The 22124-nt window shown below is 32.0% G+C and overlaps 2 protein-coding genes across 6 annotated transcripts; both read right to left on the bottom strand.

Moving 5' to 3' along the window:
* Window positions 89-784, bottom strand: LOC109350538. The gene has a single exon (XM_019591770.1). The coding sequence runs from the start codon at window positions 782-784 to the stop codon at window positions 89-91; it is 696 nt and encodes a 231-aa protein (XP_019447315.1).
* Window positions 9552-19887, bottom strand: LOC109350273 (pleckstrin homology domain-containing protein 1-like). Of its 5 annotated transcripts, XM_019591478.1 has the most exons (3): window positions 19371-19887; window positions 11435-11445; window positions 9552-9561 (listed from the first exon to the last, which is right to left on the bottom strand). In XM_019591478.1, exon 1 carries the CDS (start codon window positions 19817-19819, stop codon window positions 19379-19381), a length of 441 nt encoding a protein of 146 aa, XP_019447023.1. In that variant the 5' UTR covers window positions 19820-19887; the 3' UTR covers window positions 9552-9561; window positions 11435-11445; window positions 19371-19378. The 5 variants fall into 5 exon arrangements, with proteins under 5 accessions (XP_019447023.1, XP_019447022.1, XP_019447021.1 ...); XM_019591477.1 differs by lacking the exons at window positions 9552-9561; window positions 11435-11445 and adding an exon at window positions 17813-17824; XM_019591476.1 differs by lacking the exons at window positions 9552-9561; window positions 11435-11445 and adding an exon at window positions 18969-19124.

A 22124-nucleotide genomic window follows, 5' to 3' on the forward strand; every position in this document is an offset into this window, starting at 1 on the left:
AGTGCATCCTTTTGGGCCAATGCAATGCAATGAAGTTAGTGACAAAGCGAGTTGGAGCTGGACGGAGTATTTCTTTCCCATGAGTGAACTACCTCATTAGATACAAGGGATGGCGATGATTATATAAGTACTTGGTAATATTTGCAGCATGTGATACCGTGTCAGTTACTTCCGTTAACTTTCCAATATCTTGAAACATCAAATTAACACAATGAGTCGCACATGGAGACCAAAACAGGCGAGGGAACTCTTTCTCCAATAACCTACCAACAACAACATAATTAGCAGCATTGTCTGTAACAATATGAACAATGTTCTCATGACCGACATGCATCACTACCTCCTTGAAAAGCTTGAACAACATATCTGCAGTTTTGGAAGCATGTGAAGCATCAACAGACTTTATGAAGACAGTTCCCTTAGGACAGTAGACGAGAAAATTAATGAGAGTTCGTCTGCTTCTATCAGTCCAACCATCTGCCATGAGAGTGCATCCAATTTTCCTCCAAATAGATCTATAGTCATTAACAAGATTTTTCACGTCTACAACCCACTTGTTTAGCAATTTACCACAAACACGATAATAGTTGGGACCTTTATAACCTGGACTCATGCTACAAATGACATCAATCCTGGGTTGATAATATGCCAAGTTAGTTGCATTAAATGGCACGAAAGCATCAATCGTCCATTTGGAGATGGTGAGGTCACATTTCTCAATAACTTCCTTAGTTTGCGTTACGCTTTTTAAAGTGGGTTGAGCACCAGGAGTTGTTCTAGGCATAAAGTAAGAGCCTAGATGTGGATGTGTGAGGTGCTTCAATCGGTTCAATATGAAATAAATCATTAACTTCATCACATGGATTACCATCCTCATATTCCCTTTCTACCTTCCTTTTTTTACTCTTCATTTCATAAATTGATTTCTGAATTTGGTGTTGAATATCCGCTGGTACTTTCTTGAACTTTTCAACCTGTCCTTTTACTCCAGCCAAATGAGACTTAAACCGAGTGATGTCACCCCCTTTGATTTGTTTCATGCAGAAAAGTCATAATAGAATCATTCTTCCATTATCAACAACAACTTGTTTGAAATGTGCCTAAGCCAAATCTGATTTACCCCTATAACTGCTTCTAGAAGTATTTTATGTTGATGCCTCTTGTGATGTTAGTAATTCAGGTTCATTAGATGGCATCTAGTTCTACAACATAAGCAATTAAAAAAAATTAAAAACAATTTCATTATTGATGGCTATTGTCCACTTACAGGTAATAAAAACATTTTTATTTCTACAACACATGAGCAAATAAGAACAATGCTATTTGTACCAACTTTAGAAATAAAGAAAAGCTTTTATAACCATTAAGTGGTAACAACTACACACACATAATTATAAAACATCAAACTACTACCAAGCATATGCAAATTGATTTGATAGTTCTTCATTTGCATTAAACTATACACGCTATGCATTTTGCAATTATGTGATAAAAGTAAAAGATTTCACAAGGAATTATTATATGATTACTAATGATAAGTCATGAGCATGATCTTACATAAAACTCATAATAAGAGGAAAATGACAAATTAGTAATAATAAAATAGTTTGATACATAAGATTAATAACAACAAAGTGTTCATTCAATGTAGATATTAAGAGCAAAAGTGCCTAACAGTTTTACAATAGCAATCAAAATTTCCACAAGCAAACCATTTATGAGGAAACTTTTAACAATGGTAATGCTTGTTATAATTCCACTGATTCCTGAACTTGCTGATTCATGAACTTGCAAGTGCAAAAGTGCAAAAGTGCAAAAAGTTGGCACAAATAGTAAACCTTTAACATTTATGAGCAAAAGTGCAAAAAGTTGTTGATTCATGAACTTTCAAGTTGCCCAATTCAACTGAATCATTTAAAACTTGCACCGAGGTCAAGAATCTTCTCTAATCTCTATTAAAACTTGCACAATAAATTGGATTGCACAGTATATGAAAGGCATAAATTGGATTGCATAATAAGTTCATAGAACCACTATGACACTATTCTTTGGACACAATAAGTTTACTCTTTGAAACACTTACAAAACAATTGCATAATAAAACAATAAAGCAAAATGGAATCTTAGTTAATAGAATCACAGTTGCCCAATTTGTCCTTCCGAAATTAGTCAATTAGGTTTTCTCCTTAAATGAGTAAGAGTGCAATGTTACCTCAAAATCTTTTGGTCTCAAACTGGAAGAAGAGAATCACAAAACCAAGTGGAAGGAAAAAGGAATGAACAAAACTAGTGGAAGGGATAGGAACCGAGATGATGCACGAGTGGAAGTCTGGAACTAGAAAAAAAGTGAAGAAAGTAGAAAGGTTGAAGAAGGAGAAAAATTGAAGAAGGGTGTAGAAGGGTTAAGAGCCGTGGATGAATGAAGGAGAAAAATAAAATCCATTGCCTTACAGCTTAAACGACGTCGTGTAGGGTATTTTGGTTTTGTAAAAAAAATTGTTTAAACTGGTCGGTTTAGTGGAATTTCGGTCGGTTCCACCGGTTTTGACGAAATTCGACCGGTTTTGATGCATAGTCGGTACAACAACCATACCTTACTAGTTTGGGGTCCGGTTCACCGGTTTTTCGGTTAAACCGGTCGGTACGGTCTAGTTTTAACATCATTGTTGGAAACTACTAATTCAAAAATTTAAAACACCATTACTAAAAGAAATAAAAAATAATTAAAAACAAGCTTAACATTGTGTTTGAAACCCTCTAGATCCCCATAACAACAAATAAGTTAATAGTTTGATTCTTGTGAGTGACACTTGTTAAGAAGAATATTTATACACCAAAAAAAGATTAGTTCCTTACCCAAGAAGTGAGAAAATAACATTGGTGATAAACAATAATGTTTGAGAGATAACTCGTTCTTTTAACTAATCTTGAATTAGTTACATGTGTTGTAACTGAATCACAAATATATGGTAGCAGATGATAAAGAAGACAAAATTAATCTTAAAATAGTAAAGTTGGTTTCTGAAAGTAATGACATTATTATTATTGATACTCACCAATAGGTGAAGAGATAACTTTATCACTGGGAAAAAACTAATAAAGAATGTTTCATCCTAAATTGACAATGCATAAAGTAATGTACTATTTTCTTGTTGGCCATGGTCATGGATAGTTCAACTAATTATATCATGTGATGTAATTGTAATATTATGGTTTTAGTGGCTTCTCTATTAGAAAAAATTCGCATCACAATGACCACAAGCATAATAATCATAATTATGATCACAATCCTAATTTAAAATATTGATTGAGCTAATTAATGAATGTGTGGTATCACTTTTATGTTAACAACTTGTATTCCCTATATTAAAAGAAAAGTCTAATATGACAATTTGTCTTGATATAAACTTTCTTCAGACAAATGGTGCAATTACATAGTAAGGGTGAGCATGAGACGAATTAAGACTTATCATTTATTCGACCCTAAATATTGACCGGGTCATTTTTTTGAACCCATACTCGACCCTAGACCTGAAGCTAACCCGACCATAAATATAAATCGAGTTGGCCTTTAAACTCAACCCTATACCCGATTAAATATAATGCATTCTCATTTTAATATATATATATATATTATTAGTCATGTATATATGATAAAAATTTAGAGAATCAATGATACTTTTAACAAAAAATGTGTCGTTACTCTCTATACATTTGAATATAGACACATACAAACAAGATGAGTGAGTGACCATGAGTCATGTCAGGTTGGGTCATGCTCGGTCCCTTATTGACCCTAAATATTGGTCGAGTCTAATTTTTGAATGTGAACCCAATCCTATACTAGATGAGACCCGACCATATTTGGACTCGACCATGATTGGGTTATACTAGGCAGTGGCAGATTTTGAGCTAAACTTTAGGAGGGAAAACAATATTTAATTACAATTTACAAATAAAATAAATCATGTAATGAAAAATATAAAGAAACATAATAATTGGATAAGAAGTAAAATTTTAGCTATTTCTTTTTAAATATAAATCATTATGTTGTCTGCAAGAAATCCATCTTCTATTTTATTACAAAATTTTGTTTGGCTTTCTTTATTGCTGAAAATGATATCTATGTTGTAGCTAAACCACAATATATAGTTAAGATAAGACAAATAATTTGATAAAATAAGATATGACTAACGGTATGTAGAATAAAATATTGAAATTGATATCTCAAACTAATCTTATCTTGCTCATTGAAATTCATATGATAAAGTTTTTAGACAAAAATACATATATTATCATTATTAAATGACTTATAAGCATCATCATAATATATATTATACATACATACATATATAACTCTTTTATCAAGTTTAAACCATTAGAAACTCATATTATTATGAGCAACATTTTGCTGGTGAAATCATATTATTACGAGCAACATTAACATCTATACGTATAACAGAACTTGATTTATTATGTATAATTTGTAAAAAAATCAAACAAGTTGCACTATAATTTATTAATCAAGCTACAAATTTAATAAACATATGAATTCCAATGAATATCTCCACAAAGATAAACTTTATTTAGGTGTAGGTAAATGAAATACAATGTTGTTCTAAAAAGTATGTTGTAAAGGTGACAAAATTATCTATAATACATAATCCATCCAAATTAAATTCATCAATTAGAGCTAATGAATTTAAATTGATATAATCCAATGGATAGTATTAATAATAAATTGATTCAAAATTATCCATTATATCCAATGAATATCCATGGATATATCCATTCGGATAGATATCCAGTCCATCCAAAAAATCAAAATTCAAAAATGAATTTCTTTGCTTTGGAATTTCATTTAATATTTAAGAAAACTAAATTCAAACAAATTCATTTATGATTCTCACTCTCACTTTTAATATTTTATTAAATTGATGTCAATTATATGACATGTGTATGTAGTTAATATTAAAATTTTATTCTTAAGTATATATATATATATATATATATATATATATATAAGTATGAGAAAAAATGTATACACTAAGAATGCATAAGTTTTATACACTATCACTACATCATCCACCATTTATATTTAATCATAATTGAGTCTTCAAAAAAGTAATTCAAATGAATGGTGGATGATGTAGTGATTATATATAAATATTTAAATCATAGTGTATAGATATTACACTCTTTAAGTATTTTTAAATTTTTTAAAAGTGTTTTATAAATGATTTTATAAGTGTTTTTCTAAAAGGTGGTTTTAAAAAATATTTAGTTGATATAGTAATTTTTAAAATAATGGTTTTCTTCAATAGTATTTTTAGTTCCAATAATAAAAATCAAATCAAATGGGATATTCATCCATCCAAATCCATGAAAATAGAGTCATGGATGAATTGGATGGATTAGAATCCATTTAATATGGATGAATTGGATAACTTAAAATATAGTTTAAATAGATTTATATGAATTGATGGATAACTTTCTATCTATCCATTAACATCCAGATTCATTCATTTGTCACCCCTAATATGTTACTCTATAATTCACTTATTATTATTGGTAGAAAAAATGTATTCTATAATTTAGGAGTTTAATAATTAAGTATTTTTTGGCCAACCATAATAAGTGGCAAATGGAGCAACATACTTTGTAAAATAGAAGATGTGAAATTTAGGTAAAATATAAAAAGAATATTAATAAAACAATTAAAAATATTTAGGGGGCAACTGCCCCACCTGCTCCTTGTCTGATATGCCTCTGATACCATTTGAAAGAATGGGGTCAGGTCCTGCTCACCTTTAGTATGTAATAGGAGTGTAAAAATTCAGTTCGGTTTGGTTTTTAGTGTATTTCAGTGGCCAAACTGAACCAAACTGAACTGAACCACTCTTTAATGGCTTGGTTCAGTTCCATTGTTTTTCCTATTATTTTTTTTTTATAAAAAATCTCGTATCAATATAATGTTCAAAATGTATTACAAGATATATTGTTTGTCCATAAAAGGGAAAATAATACTACAATTATTATCAAAAATTATGAAACATATATAGATGAGTAAAAAAATTGAAACTCGTAATTGTTAGTATATATAACAATTATGAAATTCGTGGAGAAAAAAAACAAATGATCACATATATAATAATACAATTTACAATTAGTAACACATATAATAATACGATTCACGATTAGTAACACATATATATATATATACATATAAATTAGTAAAATATATAATAATTACATATATAACCTTACAATTCACAATTAGTAATACAAATAACAATATATATATATAACAATATATGGTATATGTTAGTTTCACACTCAATACCTCAGAAATTGGAAGATACGTTCCAAATCATCAAAACACTACAATTTAGTAAGTAATAATATATAATACTAATATAATAATAACTTAGTAACATATAACATTATAATTCATACAAAATTGATAATTTTAGCCATAAAATTGGTTGAATAATTTAAACAACAATAAAATATCATTCCCTAATATTTATTTTTTTAATATGCGGTTCTGTTCGGTTTCAATGGTTCCTAAATTTCTAAAACCATAAACCAAACCAAACCAAACATAAATGACTCATTAAAAAATAATTGAACCTCGAAGCGGAACTAAACTATATTTTGCGGTTTGTTTCGGCTTAGTTCCATCAGTTTCAAGGTTTAAACCGGAACCACTTACAACCCTAGTACATAAGAAGAAAATATATCAAATAGACACCAATATTTAATTACTATGAGCAATATCTATTGGATGAGACAATCATCTATTAAAGAATGAGACAATCATCCATTCAAAAATAAGATCTTTTTCATACTTATAAAATATGGAAATACTTTTAATTAACATAAAAAATGCAACATAAACATTTTAAACTAAAAGACAGCAATTCTGAAGATCTAAAAATTTATTTTTTTATAACCATTCATGTCAAAGGCGGATGTTTTTGGTATAGGTGGGGACAATTGTCCCCCTGATTTTTTTTTAAATTAGTAAAATAATATTTTTTTACTTTTTTATTTACAATCAAATGATGTACCCAGGAAAATAGTTATTAGGGCTCATATTTTTCTTCAATTTGTAGTTTGGTAAATATGTAGATGTAATGTGTGATCATTCTAAAACTACATATATGAATTCTCTTATATGTGTAGATACTGATATTGCATATGTTACTGTGATTTTATTTGATTTCGTAATGATTATACTTTCAAAATAAATTATGAGGGTCACAAATTGTTTTTGTCAAACTTTGTAGCATAAAGTCCTAATATCCTAAGGATTTTTGAATTCTCTTATATGTGTAAATGTTGATATTGCATATGTTACTATGATTTTATTTGATTTCGTAATGATTACACTTACAAAATAAATTATGAGGATCACAAAATTGTCTTTGTCAAACTTTGCAGCAAAAGTTTTAATATCCTACGGATTTTTGTAAATCATTTAATATTGATAATTTATGTATTTTTGTGAAAAAATTCTACCATATGGAACTCAGTGAGCAAGAGAAGATTAACTTAAGACGTCAATTTAATATTTTATTGTTAATATCGTTAGTCGTTCATGTTTGTGAAACACTCACCATATCTGCATTAACTACAACTTCGATAATAAGGGGAAAGTGGATGCATATTTTTGTTTCATTGAGCCATTTGTCTTATCTTAACTATATTGATTTAGCTACTACAAAAAAGTCATTTTTGGCAAGGAATACAACAAAACAAAATGACATAGTAAGACAAAAGATGAATTTCTTGCACACAACATAGTAATTTATAATGAAAATAAAATAACTGAAATTTTTACCTCTAATTCAATCATCGATGACTTTAAGTCCTTAAAAGAATTAATAATATTTTAAATAAATGTACTTTTTTGTCGTCTATAATTGTTGATTATTGTTATTTATAATTAATATGTTATTTTGAAACTTTGAAATAATTATGTATATTTCTTTATGTATATTTTTGTTATTCAACTAATGTTAATTGTAATGAAATATTTTCTTCTTTATAAACTTTAGATCAAGATCTGCCACTGAATGATATCTTATTACCATATGAATAAAGAACTAATTTCTTTCAATGTGTGTATTTATCCCTCCCAATAAAGATATTAGGAATTGAATTTTTGACTTAATTTGATACTTGAGGATCTAATAAGGTATTACACTATTAAAACAATGTCTAATGATAAACTAACCTATGCCATGTATTATAATTGTGGAGATTCCCAAAATTTTAACAGGCCTCAACTACAAATCAAATTTAAAACACACTCCTTAGCATTTTTCATGTGCCGTCATATAGGCCATTGTGTGCTCAAATGATATTTTAAATTTCGAGATTATTATATTAAACACCAAAATATATATCATTACCATTCCAAAACTTTTGATACTTAATGTTATGTACAAAGTTTAATAAGTCAATAAATGATGTAAAAATTGAATATAATTTGACTCAAATATTATTAAAATTTCATATATTTCTTACAATTAATTTTTCTCCATAAATTTGAAAAGAATAATACATTGAACAGTGATGAAGAGAAAAAAGTTAATCTCAATTCTATACTTGTATTCAAACTTTTTTTTAACAGGAGACTAACTGGTACATAGAAAATAGAGAAAAAAATTCAAAAAAATTAGAGTGATATTAAATTAGGTGTAAAAATTACTTAAATAAATAAGGATAATTTTGAAAATAATAATATTTATATTGAGTTTATAAAATATGGTGAGATATGTAATAAAATAAGAAAACCAAAATATGAAAAGTTTTAGATAAGTGGAAGTAATAAAGTTGCTAGCTCCCAAAAGTGGCTTGTTGGTTAAGGCTTAGACTCTCAACCTCCAAGTCTTTGGTTTGCAGCTAGCAAAAAATAATGATGAAAGAGTAACATAGCATAATATAGATTATATATTCCAAAAGATTTATGTTACATCCTAAGTCAATGATATTTACTAAATAAATCTTGATTTCTATAATTTTTTAATTAATTAATATTTTTTTATTGAGTTAAAACTTAAAACACCAAATACTAAGACAAGGTGATATGTATTCATAAGAGAAAGTAATAAAGTTAAAATTTGCCCCGTTGATGGCGGATTCTTGTTTGAAACATCATAGGTGCTATGAAATTGGGCTGAAAAGTTATCAACAAAACTACAGCAATAATTACCGTCACATGAATTTGGAAACCCATAGAATCCCAAAGTTCCACGTTGTCTCCTGAAATTCTTAAGCACAAACATCTTGTTTTTAAGCATGCAAATTAACTTTAACAATAAATTTTTCTGCTTTAGCATAAAATTAATTATTTTCTCTTGCCCATTAAAATTATGACATTTGTTATATATATTTAGTTTTGAAAAATATTATTTTATAAAAAAGTTAAATAAAGCACATATAATAATTGTAGTGGGCGAGAAGATAACTTATTTACTGATATTACAAGTCATTAGCATGTACGAAATAATAATTCAGTTAAAAATACACAACTCTACTAACACTACATGACTGTCAAAAAATGCCACCGAAATGTTTTTCTATTATCTCATACATAATGAATTCAAGCTTGAGTGCAAACATTTTGGTCAGCCATCCACGAGAATTAACAAAATAACATTTTTTTTTCTTTTGTTATTTTGCGCAGGCATAGAAAGCAAGACCAACACACTCTCATTTCATATAATGATAGCATCTTTGAGAATATTATGTAGGATAATAATGTTTTGTCCAACATGGAAAATGATAAATGTGATGATGTATTGATATATGTTAGTGTTGCAAAAGAAGGAAGATCGAAGAAGATGAGAGTGAAATTGGAGAGAAGATTGTAAATAAAATTAGAGAGAAGAATTAGAGAATATGTTTTCAATGAATTGTAAATTGTATTGATCAATGCCTCAATGATACAAGCTAATATACAAGTTTCCAAAACTGTTTCAACCAACTTAACTACTTTCTATAAATGACAACTCTCTCAACTAACTTTAACTAACTCATTTGATTACACAATTAACTAACTCATTTGATTACACAATTAACATGCACTCTTAATCAAAGAGTTGCTACACATAAGAGATGCCATTTTCTTCATCTATAGTATTCAGTATTACAACCAAACGAGATTCTTTCAAAAGCTAAATACATTCACCATGTCTCTTAGCCTTTTGAATCTATCAACCTTGAGTGCTTTTGTTAATACATCAACCTTTTGAATTTCTATGGGACAATGGAACAACTTAACTCTACTTTTTCCAACTTGGTCTCTCAAGAAGTAAAACCTTGTTTCAATGTGTTTGCTCCTTCCATGACTTACAGGGTTCTTTGCCAAGTTTATTGTTGACTTGTTGTCCACCCTTAGCTCGAAATTCTCAAAATCTCCATACTTGAGTTCTGTTATCAGATATATCAGCCATAATCCTTGGCATGCAGCATTGCAGGCTGCAATGTACTCTGCCTCATAAGTTGAGAGAGCTACCACATCTTGATTCCTTGAACTCCAAGATATAGGTGCACCAAAGATAATGAACAAATACCCTGAAGTGCTCCTTCTATCTTCTTTATCTCCACACCAATCCGAGTATGAGTATCCCACAAAAATTGAATCACTTTTCTGCTTCTAGTTTGGAAATAACACACCATAACATAGAGTTCCTTTCAAGTATCTAAGGATTCTCTTTGCTACAATCGTATGTGATTGTGTTGGATTAGCCATGTGCTTGCTTATCACTCCTACTCTATAGGTTACTTCAGGCCTGCTGTGGCAAATAAATCTGAGACATCCCACAATTTTCCTATAGAGTGTTGTATCTGCTGGATTTTCCAGACCTATTTCATTCAACTTCAGGTTTCCTTCAACCGGTGTTGATGTCGGCTTGCAATTTTGCATTTGGAATCTGTCCAGCACATCTGTTGTGTACTTCCTCTGATGCATAATGATTCCCTTTTCTGTCTTTAGGAATTCTATGCCAAGGAAGTATGCTAACTCTCCAAGATCTATCATTTCAAACTCAGATTTGAGTTTCCTTTTTAGCTTTAGGATTTCAACCTCGCTACTCCTTGTGATAACCAAATCATCCACATATAGACAGATTAGGATTAGATCACATCTTCTTGTTAAGTTCACATACACACCATATTCTACCTTGCACTTAGTGAAGCCAATAGATGTTAGGAATGAATCAATTCTTTTGTTTCAGGCTCTTGGAGCTTGTTTCAAATCATACAATGTTTTCTTCAATCTTAGCACTTTGGTTTCCCATGCTGATGTCTCAAATCCTGGGGGCTGAGTTATATAGACCTCCTCTTCAAGTGGTCCATTAAGGAAAACACTCTTGACATCAAGTTGCCATAATTTCCAGCTATTCCAACTAGCAAGAGCCACAATCAATCTAACTATCTAAAATTTGGCTACTTGGGAAAACACTTCCTCATAGTCATAGCCTTCCCTTTGCATGAATCCTTTAGCCACAAGTCTTGCTTTGTGCTTAGAGACACTTCCATCAGGTCTTAATTTGACCTTATACACCCATTTGACTGCTATAGGCCTTTTATCATTAGGTAGTTCAACTTCTTCCCAAGTGTCATTCTTGTTGATGGCTTTGAGCTCTTCTTCCATTGCCTTAATCCATACATCTTCCTCTAGGGCCTCTTGGAGAGTAATTGACTCAGTTTCTCCTAGGAGTGCTAGATGAATCAAATCACCTTCATCTGTGCTCACATCATCAGCAAACATCTCAAACTCACTAAGCCTGAGTGGTAAGTGCCTTGTCCTTCTAGGTCTGGTCTCAACAACCCTGATTTCCCGATTCCTTGTTCTTGGATCAGGATTCAATTCTTCTGTGATTTCCTGATCCTCGTGCATAGGGATTAGAGTTAGTGACTTGTTGTTCTCACCCCTTCTATGAAATTCTTTCCATGAGCTCATCTCATCAAAATAGACATCCATGCTGAACACTACTTGATTAGTCATAGGATTCAAGAGTTTGTATGATCCTGTTGGGTTGTAGCCAATAAAAATCATTAGTTCACTCTTGTCATCTAACTTCTTTCTCACCTAATCAGGAATGTGTTTGTAGCAGACTAAACCAAACACTCTTAGATGCTTCACTGATTGTCTCTTTCCGGTCCAAACCTCTCCAGGAACTTGATTATCAAGGGCTAGAGTTGAACATCTATTCAATACATAAGTTTTTGTGGTCACAACTTCACCCCAAAGATTATGAGGTAGATTTTTGCACTTCAACATACACCTTACCATATTCATGACAATTTTGTTTCTTCTTTCAGCCACTCCATTGTGTTGGGGAGTGTATGAAGCAGTAACTTCATGAATGATGCCATGCCCTTCACAAAAATCCTCAAGTTCTCTTGAGGTAAACTCACCTCCTCCATCAGTTCTGAAGATCTTCAGGAGTTTCCCTGATTGTCTTTCTGCAAGGCTTTGAACTTCTTTAGATTCTCAAATAGTTCACTCTTGGCTTTGATGAGGTATATCCACATCTTCCTATTATGCTCATCAATAAAAGAGACAAAGTATTTGTTTCCCCCTAGTGGGGGGACCTCAAAAGGTCCACATACATCTGAGTACACAACATGTAGTAAATCAACAGCTCTGGTTTGAGCATGGTTATTAAAAGATGTCCTGGCTTGCTTGCTGGTTAGACAACTATCACAAATTGAATTTTGAAGTTTGATATCTGGCAGACCAATCACCATTTCTTTAGTGCTTAACAATCTAAGATCTCTATAGTTGAGATGACCATACCTTAGGTGCCAAAGCCAGGATTCATATGAGATAGTTTCTGCATTCAAGCATTGTGAGTCTGCAATTCCTAGCTTGACTTGAAATGTCCTATTGCTTGAGAGTGGAGCCTGTAGAATTCTCCTCTTCAAGCTATCATAGACATCCATAACTCCATCATTTAGCTCCATACTAAACCCTTTTTCATGTAATTGGCCAAGACTAATGAGATTTGTCTTTATTTCAGGAACAAGTAACACATCTGTTATGTATGCCTTCCTACCGCTTTTCATCTTGAGAGGAATATCTCATGTTCCTTCAGTGATCACCACTCTATTATCTGCGAATTTGACTTTATTTCTTTTGGTTGAGTCAAAGTTCACCAACCATAATTTGTGCCCAGTCATGTGGATGGAGTAGCTAGAATCAAGATACCAGATGTCATTTCCTCTGATTTTGAAATCTGTTTTCATCATAAGTTGCACAACTTCTTCATCCAAATCATCATTCTCTTCCTTGACAATATTTGCTTCTGATTCTTGTTTTCTTTGATATTGATTCTTGGTAGGTGCTAAGCATTCATTAGAGTAGTTCCCAAGCTTGTCACAGTTGAAGCACCTAACCTTCTTCTTATTAACTTTCCTCTTCAACCCCTTGAATTTCTTACAACCATTCTTCATATTGAATTGTTCTGGTTGTTCAGTATTGTAGTTATAGTTCTTTCTTGTAGTGCCTTTCAAATCAGGGTACCTCCCTTGATTCTTGCTTGAATTCTTTGCACAAAATGACCCTTTTTTTTATGTATGCATTTGAAGAACCTGATGTGAGGATCTATCTATGATCCTCTCATTAAGCCTTTGTTCATGGGCTTCAAGTGACCCTTGAAGCTCCTCAATCTTCATGTTTTCAACTCTTCATGATTCCTCAATAGCCACCACCACATAATCAAACTTAGGGGTCATTGTTCTTCGGACCTTTTCCACAATGGTTGCATCATCCATCTTCTCACCATAAGCCTTCATTGTGTTTTTGTGTGTGATCAACCTAGTGAAAAAATTAGCAACTCTTTCACCTTCTTCCATATGCACGAGCTCGTATTGCCTTCTCATAGTTTGTAGATGAATTTTCTTCAATTGTGCAGCACCAACGTAGTGTTTCTCCAACATATCCCATGCCTTTTTTGCTGTTGCAAATCCTGCAATCTTTTCAAAGTGGGCATTGTCCACTGCTTGGTGAAAAAGGTAAATTGCTTTGCAGTTCCTTTTCTTGTTTTGTTTATGTGCATTTCTCTGTGCTTCGGTGGCTCCTTCTTCCAAGATTGGTAACCCCTCTTCCACGATATCAACTACATCTTGATATCCAAAAATGGCCTTCATTTGTATGCACCATCTACTCCAGTTCTTGCTGTCTAGTACATGCAGAGTTGTGGCAAAATTTCCCGATGATTAGGCCATATGTTGCAGCGGAAATGCTTGATCTTCTTGCTGGCTCTTGATGCCAAATGTTAGTGTTGCAGAAGATCGAAGAAGAGTAGAGTGAAATTGGAGAGAAGATGAGAGTGAAATTGGAGAGAAGATGAGAGTGAAATTGGAGAGAAGATAGTAAAAAGAATTAGAGAGAAGAATTAGAGAATATGTTTTCAATGAATTGCTAAGAACAGATATCGAATATACCTACCATAGTAAGGCTACCAGTGCCAATTCCCGCAATACCCACAATATAGCAATCAATGTCAATTCTCGAAATACTCACAATATAGCTACTCGTGCCAATTCTTTTCATACAATCTGACTACTAGTGTCAATTCTCGAAATTCACACAATATGACTACCTGTGCCAATTCTTAGTACCATAGAAATAAAAAGGGAGAAGTTTACCAGAAATGTGTCGGAGAAAAGTGTAAGGGAGAGAAAAAAAGTTGAGTAAAAACATACTCAACTTGGGACAATAAAATATGAAGGGATGAGACTTCTATTTATAGTATGAGATTTTTTCAAGTTTCTCATTTTTTCTATGTGGGACTTGAGAGTTGTTTTTTCAAAAATTCTTCTATGTGGGACTTGATAGTTCTTTAGATTTCACTTCCAAAAGTTCTCACTAATGACTTCCAACAAAGTAAGTTCTAATAGAAACCTTTAACCTTTTGGTCATCACAGAGATCTAGCTAATCTTACACCATTAGATGAATGCCTTGTTAGTGTATTGTTATATTACGATAGAAGAGAGAAGTAAGAATTGTGAAAATGAGTAAAAGATAAGATAAAATTAAATTGATAGAAATATAAGGTTTGAATTACGTAGGAAAACCTATTAGATTAATATTTTAAGTTATTTTGTTGTGTTGAAGTTATTCTCATAAGTGTTTTTTCATTTCAAATATATCATTTAATTTTGTTTTCTTTACAAATTGTTCCTTGAAATGTGTTCTAGAAGTTGTTTTTACATTATTTTTAGACTTTAAAATCTATGCACTGACAGTGTAAAATTTTTTATACTGTCAGTATATCATCCATTATTGATTTGTAATACTTTTATTTAAAAGTCAATATTAGTTAACAAATGAATGGTGAGGATTTGCTGACAATGTAAAAATCACTTACACTATCAATATATACATATTAAATCCTTATTTTTAACCTTAAAATTCATTTTCTTATTAGTACAACTTCATAAAAGCAATAGATAAATTTTGTAGATTTTTGTACTATTAGTGTATACATCTTTAAAAATATATGATTAAGCATATATACCCCAATATTAAAATTAGATAAAATTAAAAGCAACATAAATATGTGAGTGGTAGATAATATAACGACATTATATAAAAAATTATACTATTAGTAATTATAGTACACACATCTTTTTTCATTACCAAAATCATTGCCGACAAGGTTCACTACCAAATCTTTATAAATTGACTCTCTTATGTTATTTTTTTTCACGTGTAAATTAGTCAAGATTTATAAAACATTATTGTAACACATTTTGCTTCTATTCAATAAGTCTGTGAAATTGAACAATCTTACAAACAATTTAACATGGAGTACATGAATTGAGTTCAATATTAGTCGATGTGGCAGGCAAGTTCAAAATTATAAAATTTAAATCCTTACACTTATGATATAAGGTTTCATACATTTATAGTCTAGATAGGAGTCTCGTTACTTTATTTTATTCATTTTTGTACTGCTTAAATAAAAGTATAAAATATATGATTAAGGAACCTAAAACACAAATCAAAATCACTGTTTAATCTATTAAATAAACACTTTAACATCATTTTCTAATAAAAACTTGATGGTTTTAGATTTTTAACCATTGCTCTTAAGGTACCTCTTCATCAAAGTTCCTACATGATTTTTCACATGATCAAATGTTGTCACTTTCTTCATTTGGAAAGGGCAGTATCACTCAGAAAAGGAAAAAATGATTGACTCACCTCTTTTCCAGAATATCATTTTCAAACCTGCTTCATAAGCATTGATTATCTACTCATTGTTGTTTCGAAAGTCCAAGTCTTTTGGAAAATGATTATACAATAGGTGCAAAATGTGAGTGTATAATTACACGTGAAAAATGATATATGCCCAATGCTTTTCTAACCACTACTTTTGCTCTCTCATTCCTCAACTACAACAACTGCAATATCACTCACCATCTTTACAGCATAACAAACATTCTATACCATGCTCAATATTGAAAAATTGTGCTGCAAATGCATCTCTTCGTTTGGAGGAAAATGAGGTCTAGTCAGGCAGAGGAGTATTGTTGTATTTATGCACCAAGAACAACTAAGTTTTTATCTCAATAGGTGAGGTCAGCTATATGAATGGAAAGACGACATCATGTTTTATCATAAAATCATGTTCTTTGACAATACATTAAGTTCTAAGTATTTCCTTATCATTTCTCCTATAGTTTTTCTTGATCTCCTATCTCTAGAATTGGACTAGTTTCCATTTGAATCCAACTTACTGCCAACTTTTTCAGTGAAAGTGAAGATGGAAAAACCTTAACTTATTAGAACAAAGGACCCGTCCACAAATCAGAGACAAACTCCAGTAAAATCTTCAGTTGTAATATTCAAAGAAGAAACCATATTACTCTTCAGTTGATAATTAAGGGAGTTAAAAGAGAAATGAAGTAACAATAATGGAAAGAAAATGGAGTTAAAAGGAAACGAAGTAAGACATACTTACATTTTTTTGGTCTAACAAGAATATGTTTCACCCTTATGTGTAATAAACTAATCTCTTTTGGGGTGCATGACTAACACTCCCAACAAATATTGAACTCGGAAGTTAAACTCTTAATCATAATGAGATTTAATAGGGCCTTACGTTACCAGACCAAGGTATTGTTAGTAGACACAATGACATTGGGTCAAAGTAATTGTTAATCACCCAAAACTCTCTAGGAAAAAAATCTACAACGCAAAAAGAACAAGTTGATTTGTGAAACCAACTTATATTGATTCATTCATAAAACAAATCTAATAAACTTGGACAATAATATAGGCTGATAGTAAATCAAGCAGCAACTTAAAGGATAAAACTCGTCAATGATTTCCAGCTACAGTTCAGTTAGTGCTCAATATATGATTTGGCTGACAGTCAGGATGGAAAATGGTCCAATGCTGATAAAACATTATGCACATATGAGTTCAGAATGCAGTCAATGATCTATAACAAGATCAGTCCCTTACAAATAAAATCCTTGACATATAGTCAAAGTGCCCATCATCAGAACCTAGCAATCGATCCCAGGCGAGACATACATAGAGACCGACAAGCACTATAACAGGATGGCCGCCATACCGGAGTTTAGGATAGCAATAATTTATACTACACATAAATGCTTAAAAATGTTACCCAAAGTTAAAAACATACACACCATTAATAATTAACAGTGACAGTATAAAATATAGATAACAATCACCATCAAATCTAAATAATTACTCAAGTAAGATAATGCCAAAAAAGGTGGCTGTCTGTGAATAACACAGCAACCGGAAAAGGTAAATAAAAAATGCTTAAATACAGAGGAACGAAGTAATGGTGAGCAACAAAGTATACAGCAAGACAGGAATCAAATAAAAACAAGGGAGTTCAAAAGCAGTGCAGAATGCAAAACTAGGTAATCAATGGTGGATAGAAGAGCATAGCTCAAACCACAAAAATGCTATTGCGGGATAGCCACTACGAGTGTATATAATTTATACCCTACACATAAATGCTCAAAAGAAGGAGGGAAGAGGTTCATAAGATTTTGTGGTACTTGAACCAGTATGAAATCAGAAAAAGAGGAGGGCGAAAATATCTAAAGCATTAAAAATTAGGGCTTGCCAAGTGTTTTTAGTAAGGGGGAAATAGGATTTTCAGCCATAAAAACATGGTTTCGTTTTCACGAACTCAACAAAGCTGCAATTCCTGTAAAACAGCTGCAATTTAGCTGTGATTGGGCACAACAGATGTCCGCGCTTGGAAGGGCTAGAATGCAAGCTTCCTCTGCAATCCCGACATGATTGCATGCTACAGACTACCTAGGCACAGAAGAACACTTCGCAGACTAGATTTACCATGACACCACTAGGATACAGGAAAATGGCCGAGTTTGGCATAAAAAATGCCAGGCTCCAGGAATATTAAGCCTTGGTTTTGTGGGGGCTGGGGAGCACGAAAAGAGGGTAGGGGTCTTAACTGGTCGAAGATGGGTCCATAACTTTAAATGAGTTATTCATTAATAAAATGCAGGAAACTACTAAAATGTCCTAATAAAATAGGAAACAAGTAGGAAAGTGGACAAAGTCAGGATTTCTTCCTCAGATCAGACTGTGTTAGTAAAGTACACGGTAGCAGCTGCAACTCACAGAGATAGTGGCTACAATTGGCTGCTCCACCAAAACATGCCGCAACAATTTGGGTGTCATAGCAACACAATGCGACATGGTGTCAAAATTTCCCGCCATTGGTCACATAGCATTAGACCAAACATTCCAAAAACATCAGGTTCTCTAGCATTTAATGTTGGTTTGTACTATTGATGGAATCACAAGTTCAGTTAACAAAAAGGATAACTTATGTGAATAAAAAAACAGCACACCCATCTCAGATTCAACCAGATCCACTTCCACACCAAACAAAACCCCAAAACTCCACACACCCATTGCTGAAAATGCCAAAAAGCAAACATTTTTATTGACAATTAAACATTAGAAACCAATCCACAACACAACAATTAATTTTACAACACCAAACCATTAACATTATACTATACACATTACACATATAGTAGTAAACAAACAACAAGTACATGCATTAAATCAAAAAAACTATGAGCAAATACATGTTTTAGTCCATTATGTTTTTTGAATTTTACCGATTTGCTCTCTCAAAAGTTAAAAAACCCAGAATATTATCAAAATATTTCAAATGTGGGTCAACTTAACACTTGACATGATCATCCCTACAAAAACTAATTTGACCCACATTTAAAATTTGTGGGAAGGATTTTGGGTTTTCCAAATTTTGATGGTCGAAAAAACATGATGGATTGAAATAAGTATTTACTCAAAAACAAAAATAATCACCGTCTACTGCTATCATAATCAACAACTTCATTATCAGCAAGGGATCGAGAGTGCTGAACGATAGCTCTGCCAATAGAATTGATCCAATCCTCCTTCTCCTTATCAGAATCAGCAAGAAAGTACATGGTGGAGTTCGGTGTCGAGATTTCAAAGGCTGAGGGTTTACGGAGAACGTCTTCGGCGCCCTTCACGGTGAGGCAGTCGGAGACGGGGATGACGCCACGGGGGACGCCGGAGGGTGATGCGGCGGTGGTTGGGTCCTTGAACCAGAAGAGCTTGCCTTGCTTGAGGACGAAATAGCGGCGGCGCCAGGTTTTGATGTAATCGCCTTGCTTTGTGAGCCAACCGGTTCGTTCTGGGTTGGACCAGAATTGGATGCCTTGGTAGTCTTCTGGGTTTGGGTCTTGACCAGTTGCTAATCGCCATAGATTCTCCATGTTTCAGAAATGGAACTTTGCTATGCTGGATTCGGTTTACTCTGTGTGATGGTGAGTGTATTATAAGTCCTAACCCAACTATATAAATGCAACAATAAATCAAGTTGTTTATGTGGACACAAGTTCCATTTTAAATAATGATTTAATATGTAAAATGAAAATGTTTTTTATATTGTTAATAAATTTTTTATCATTCATATCTTAGTTATTATTATGCATTATTGTCTTGAAAGTATAAAAACTTTCTTTAAGTAAATATTATTCTTTTTAATAAACAAATTTAACTAATTTTAATTATATTAAAGAAATCATTTAAAAAAATTAATTGATTTGATTTAATTAAAATAATTGTTCAGCATGTTGAAAATCATTTCAATTAAAACTGGTATTGAAAACAATAAAAGTAATTATTAAAAAAAATTGTTTATATCGAGACTAGAGAAAATTGGGTATTGTTATGTGTTAAAAGTTGGCTAGGGCAATATTTAAGTATTCAAAAACATAAATTTCACGTTTAGAAGTGATATATTTAATATATGAAGAAATAGTATTTAATTTTTTTAATGTAAACTTTATATTTTGGGTTCTTTAAACATTAGATGTAGGCTAATAATCTAAATAAATAAAATATTAAATGATAAATAAGAAGTTTGTCTAATATTATAACATTGTTGAATTCTCATATATTGAATAAGGTTAGGTTGAACCTTCACTTATACTAGTGATAAACATATTATCAAAGAAATATGTGCATTACATCCATGATGTGCCTAATAAATTGTCCTCTGACTATGAAAGTTCTCCTAATATGTTTTGTTTAGTTCAACTATAAAATACTTTAAAAGAATGTCAAGAATCCTTTTTGAATGAGAATTGAAGTGAGTAACACTTGTTGCTTGAGAGAATAAAGCAGAATGAAAAGAGATTAAAAGAGAAAGGAATGAAATGAAAAACAATTCCTCTATTATTGATTAATTGAATGAATGATGACAAAGGTGAGTGATTAATTCAATTTATACAATAGAAAGTTAACATAACAAAATATCCCTTGGAAACTAAAAACACACGTGCTAAATTACAATTAAATGAATGTTAGTTAGGTTGCTTAGAACACAACCTACCCAAGTCAATATTGCTAAAGTTGTGCTTGTGCATTTGATTTTGTTCCACAACCTACTCCCATTCTAGTGCATAGTCTGCCTAGTCCTGAGCGAGTTTGGTTGACATGGTTTGGTCGAGATGTGAAGCTTGGTGAGCCTGGCTGGTTCCGATTTGCCCAAGGAGGTGTGTACATGTTGTTTCAGTCATGTGATGCGTTCCTAGTGTAAATTCCTTGGTCATGGAGAATAGGCAATTGATGCAGCCTGGTGCATGGTCCTTATTCAGTTGATCAGTCTTGGTGCATTTGTCTTGGCTTGATGAGTTGGTAGTTTTCTAGGTGCTTCCTAATTTTGGCCTTGTTGACCCCCCCAAGCTAGGGCATATATGTTGAGTAGAGCCAACTTGAGATGAATTGAAGAGTAGTCCTTAGGTCCTAATGGTTTAGTGAGAGCGTCTACAAGTTGAATACTAGATTTGATGGGCAGATGTTTTATCAATCCTCTGCCACATTTTTTTCTTGTAGTATGACAATCTAATTCAATATGTTTAGTCCTTTCATGGAATACTAGGTTAGTAGTAATATGAATGGCAGATTGGTTATCACAATAAAGAGAAACAACAATAAGATATAAATGTTGTAAGTCATAAATCATGTATGTTAACCAAGTAAATTTCACAAGAGGTAATAGCTAATGTCATATGCTCAACATCACACGAGCTCCTAGAAATAGTCCTTTGTTTATCTGATTTCCAAGAAATCAGAGAATTGCCTAAGTAGATGTAAAAACCAGTGGTAGATCTTCTTGTATTTGGACAAGAAGCCCAATAACTGTCACTATAGGCATTTAGGTGTAGAGGAGAGAAACTAGGATAAAATAAGCGTAAAGAGGGAGCACCTTTGATGTACCTTAGGACTTTTAGTGCATCATTATGATGTGTGACAGTGGGATTAGCCATGAATTGAGCCAATTAATTAATAGTAAAGGTAAGATTAGGTCTGGTGTTGGTTAGGTAGATAAGTATACCAACAAGCCTTCTTCTATAAGCATGAAGATTGTAATAATGGTCAGATGAGTCTTGATATAGATGAGTGATAGGTATCATTGGTGTGGAGGATGGTTTGCAGCCAAGAAGCCCCAAGTCAAAGATGATCTCAAGGGCATATTTTCTTTGGTTGATGGATATTTCAATTTTATTTCTAGCA

The sequence above is a fragment of the Lupinus angustifolius genome, chromosome LG06 (assembly GCF_001865875.1).
Source record: "Lupinus angustifolius cultivar Tanjil chromosome LG06, LupAngTanjil_v1.0, whole genome shotgun sequence".
Classification (NCBI taxonomy): Eukaryota; Viridiplantae; Streptophyta; class Magnoliopsida; order Fabales; family Fabaceae; genus Lupinus; species Lupinus angustifolius.

What these genes read in the sequence shown, in the direction of transcription:
- LOC109350538 (XM_019591770.1), bottom strand. Translation starts at nt 784, where the DNA reads ATGCCTAGAACAACTCCTGGTGCTCAACCCACTTTAAAAAGCGTAACG.
- LOC109350273 (XM_019591478.1), bottom strand. Translation starts at nt 19,819, where the DNA reads ATGGAGAATCTATGGCGATTAGCAACTGGTCAAGACCCAAACCCAGAA.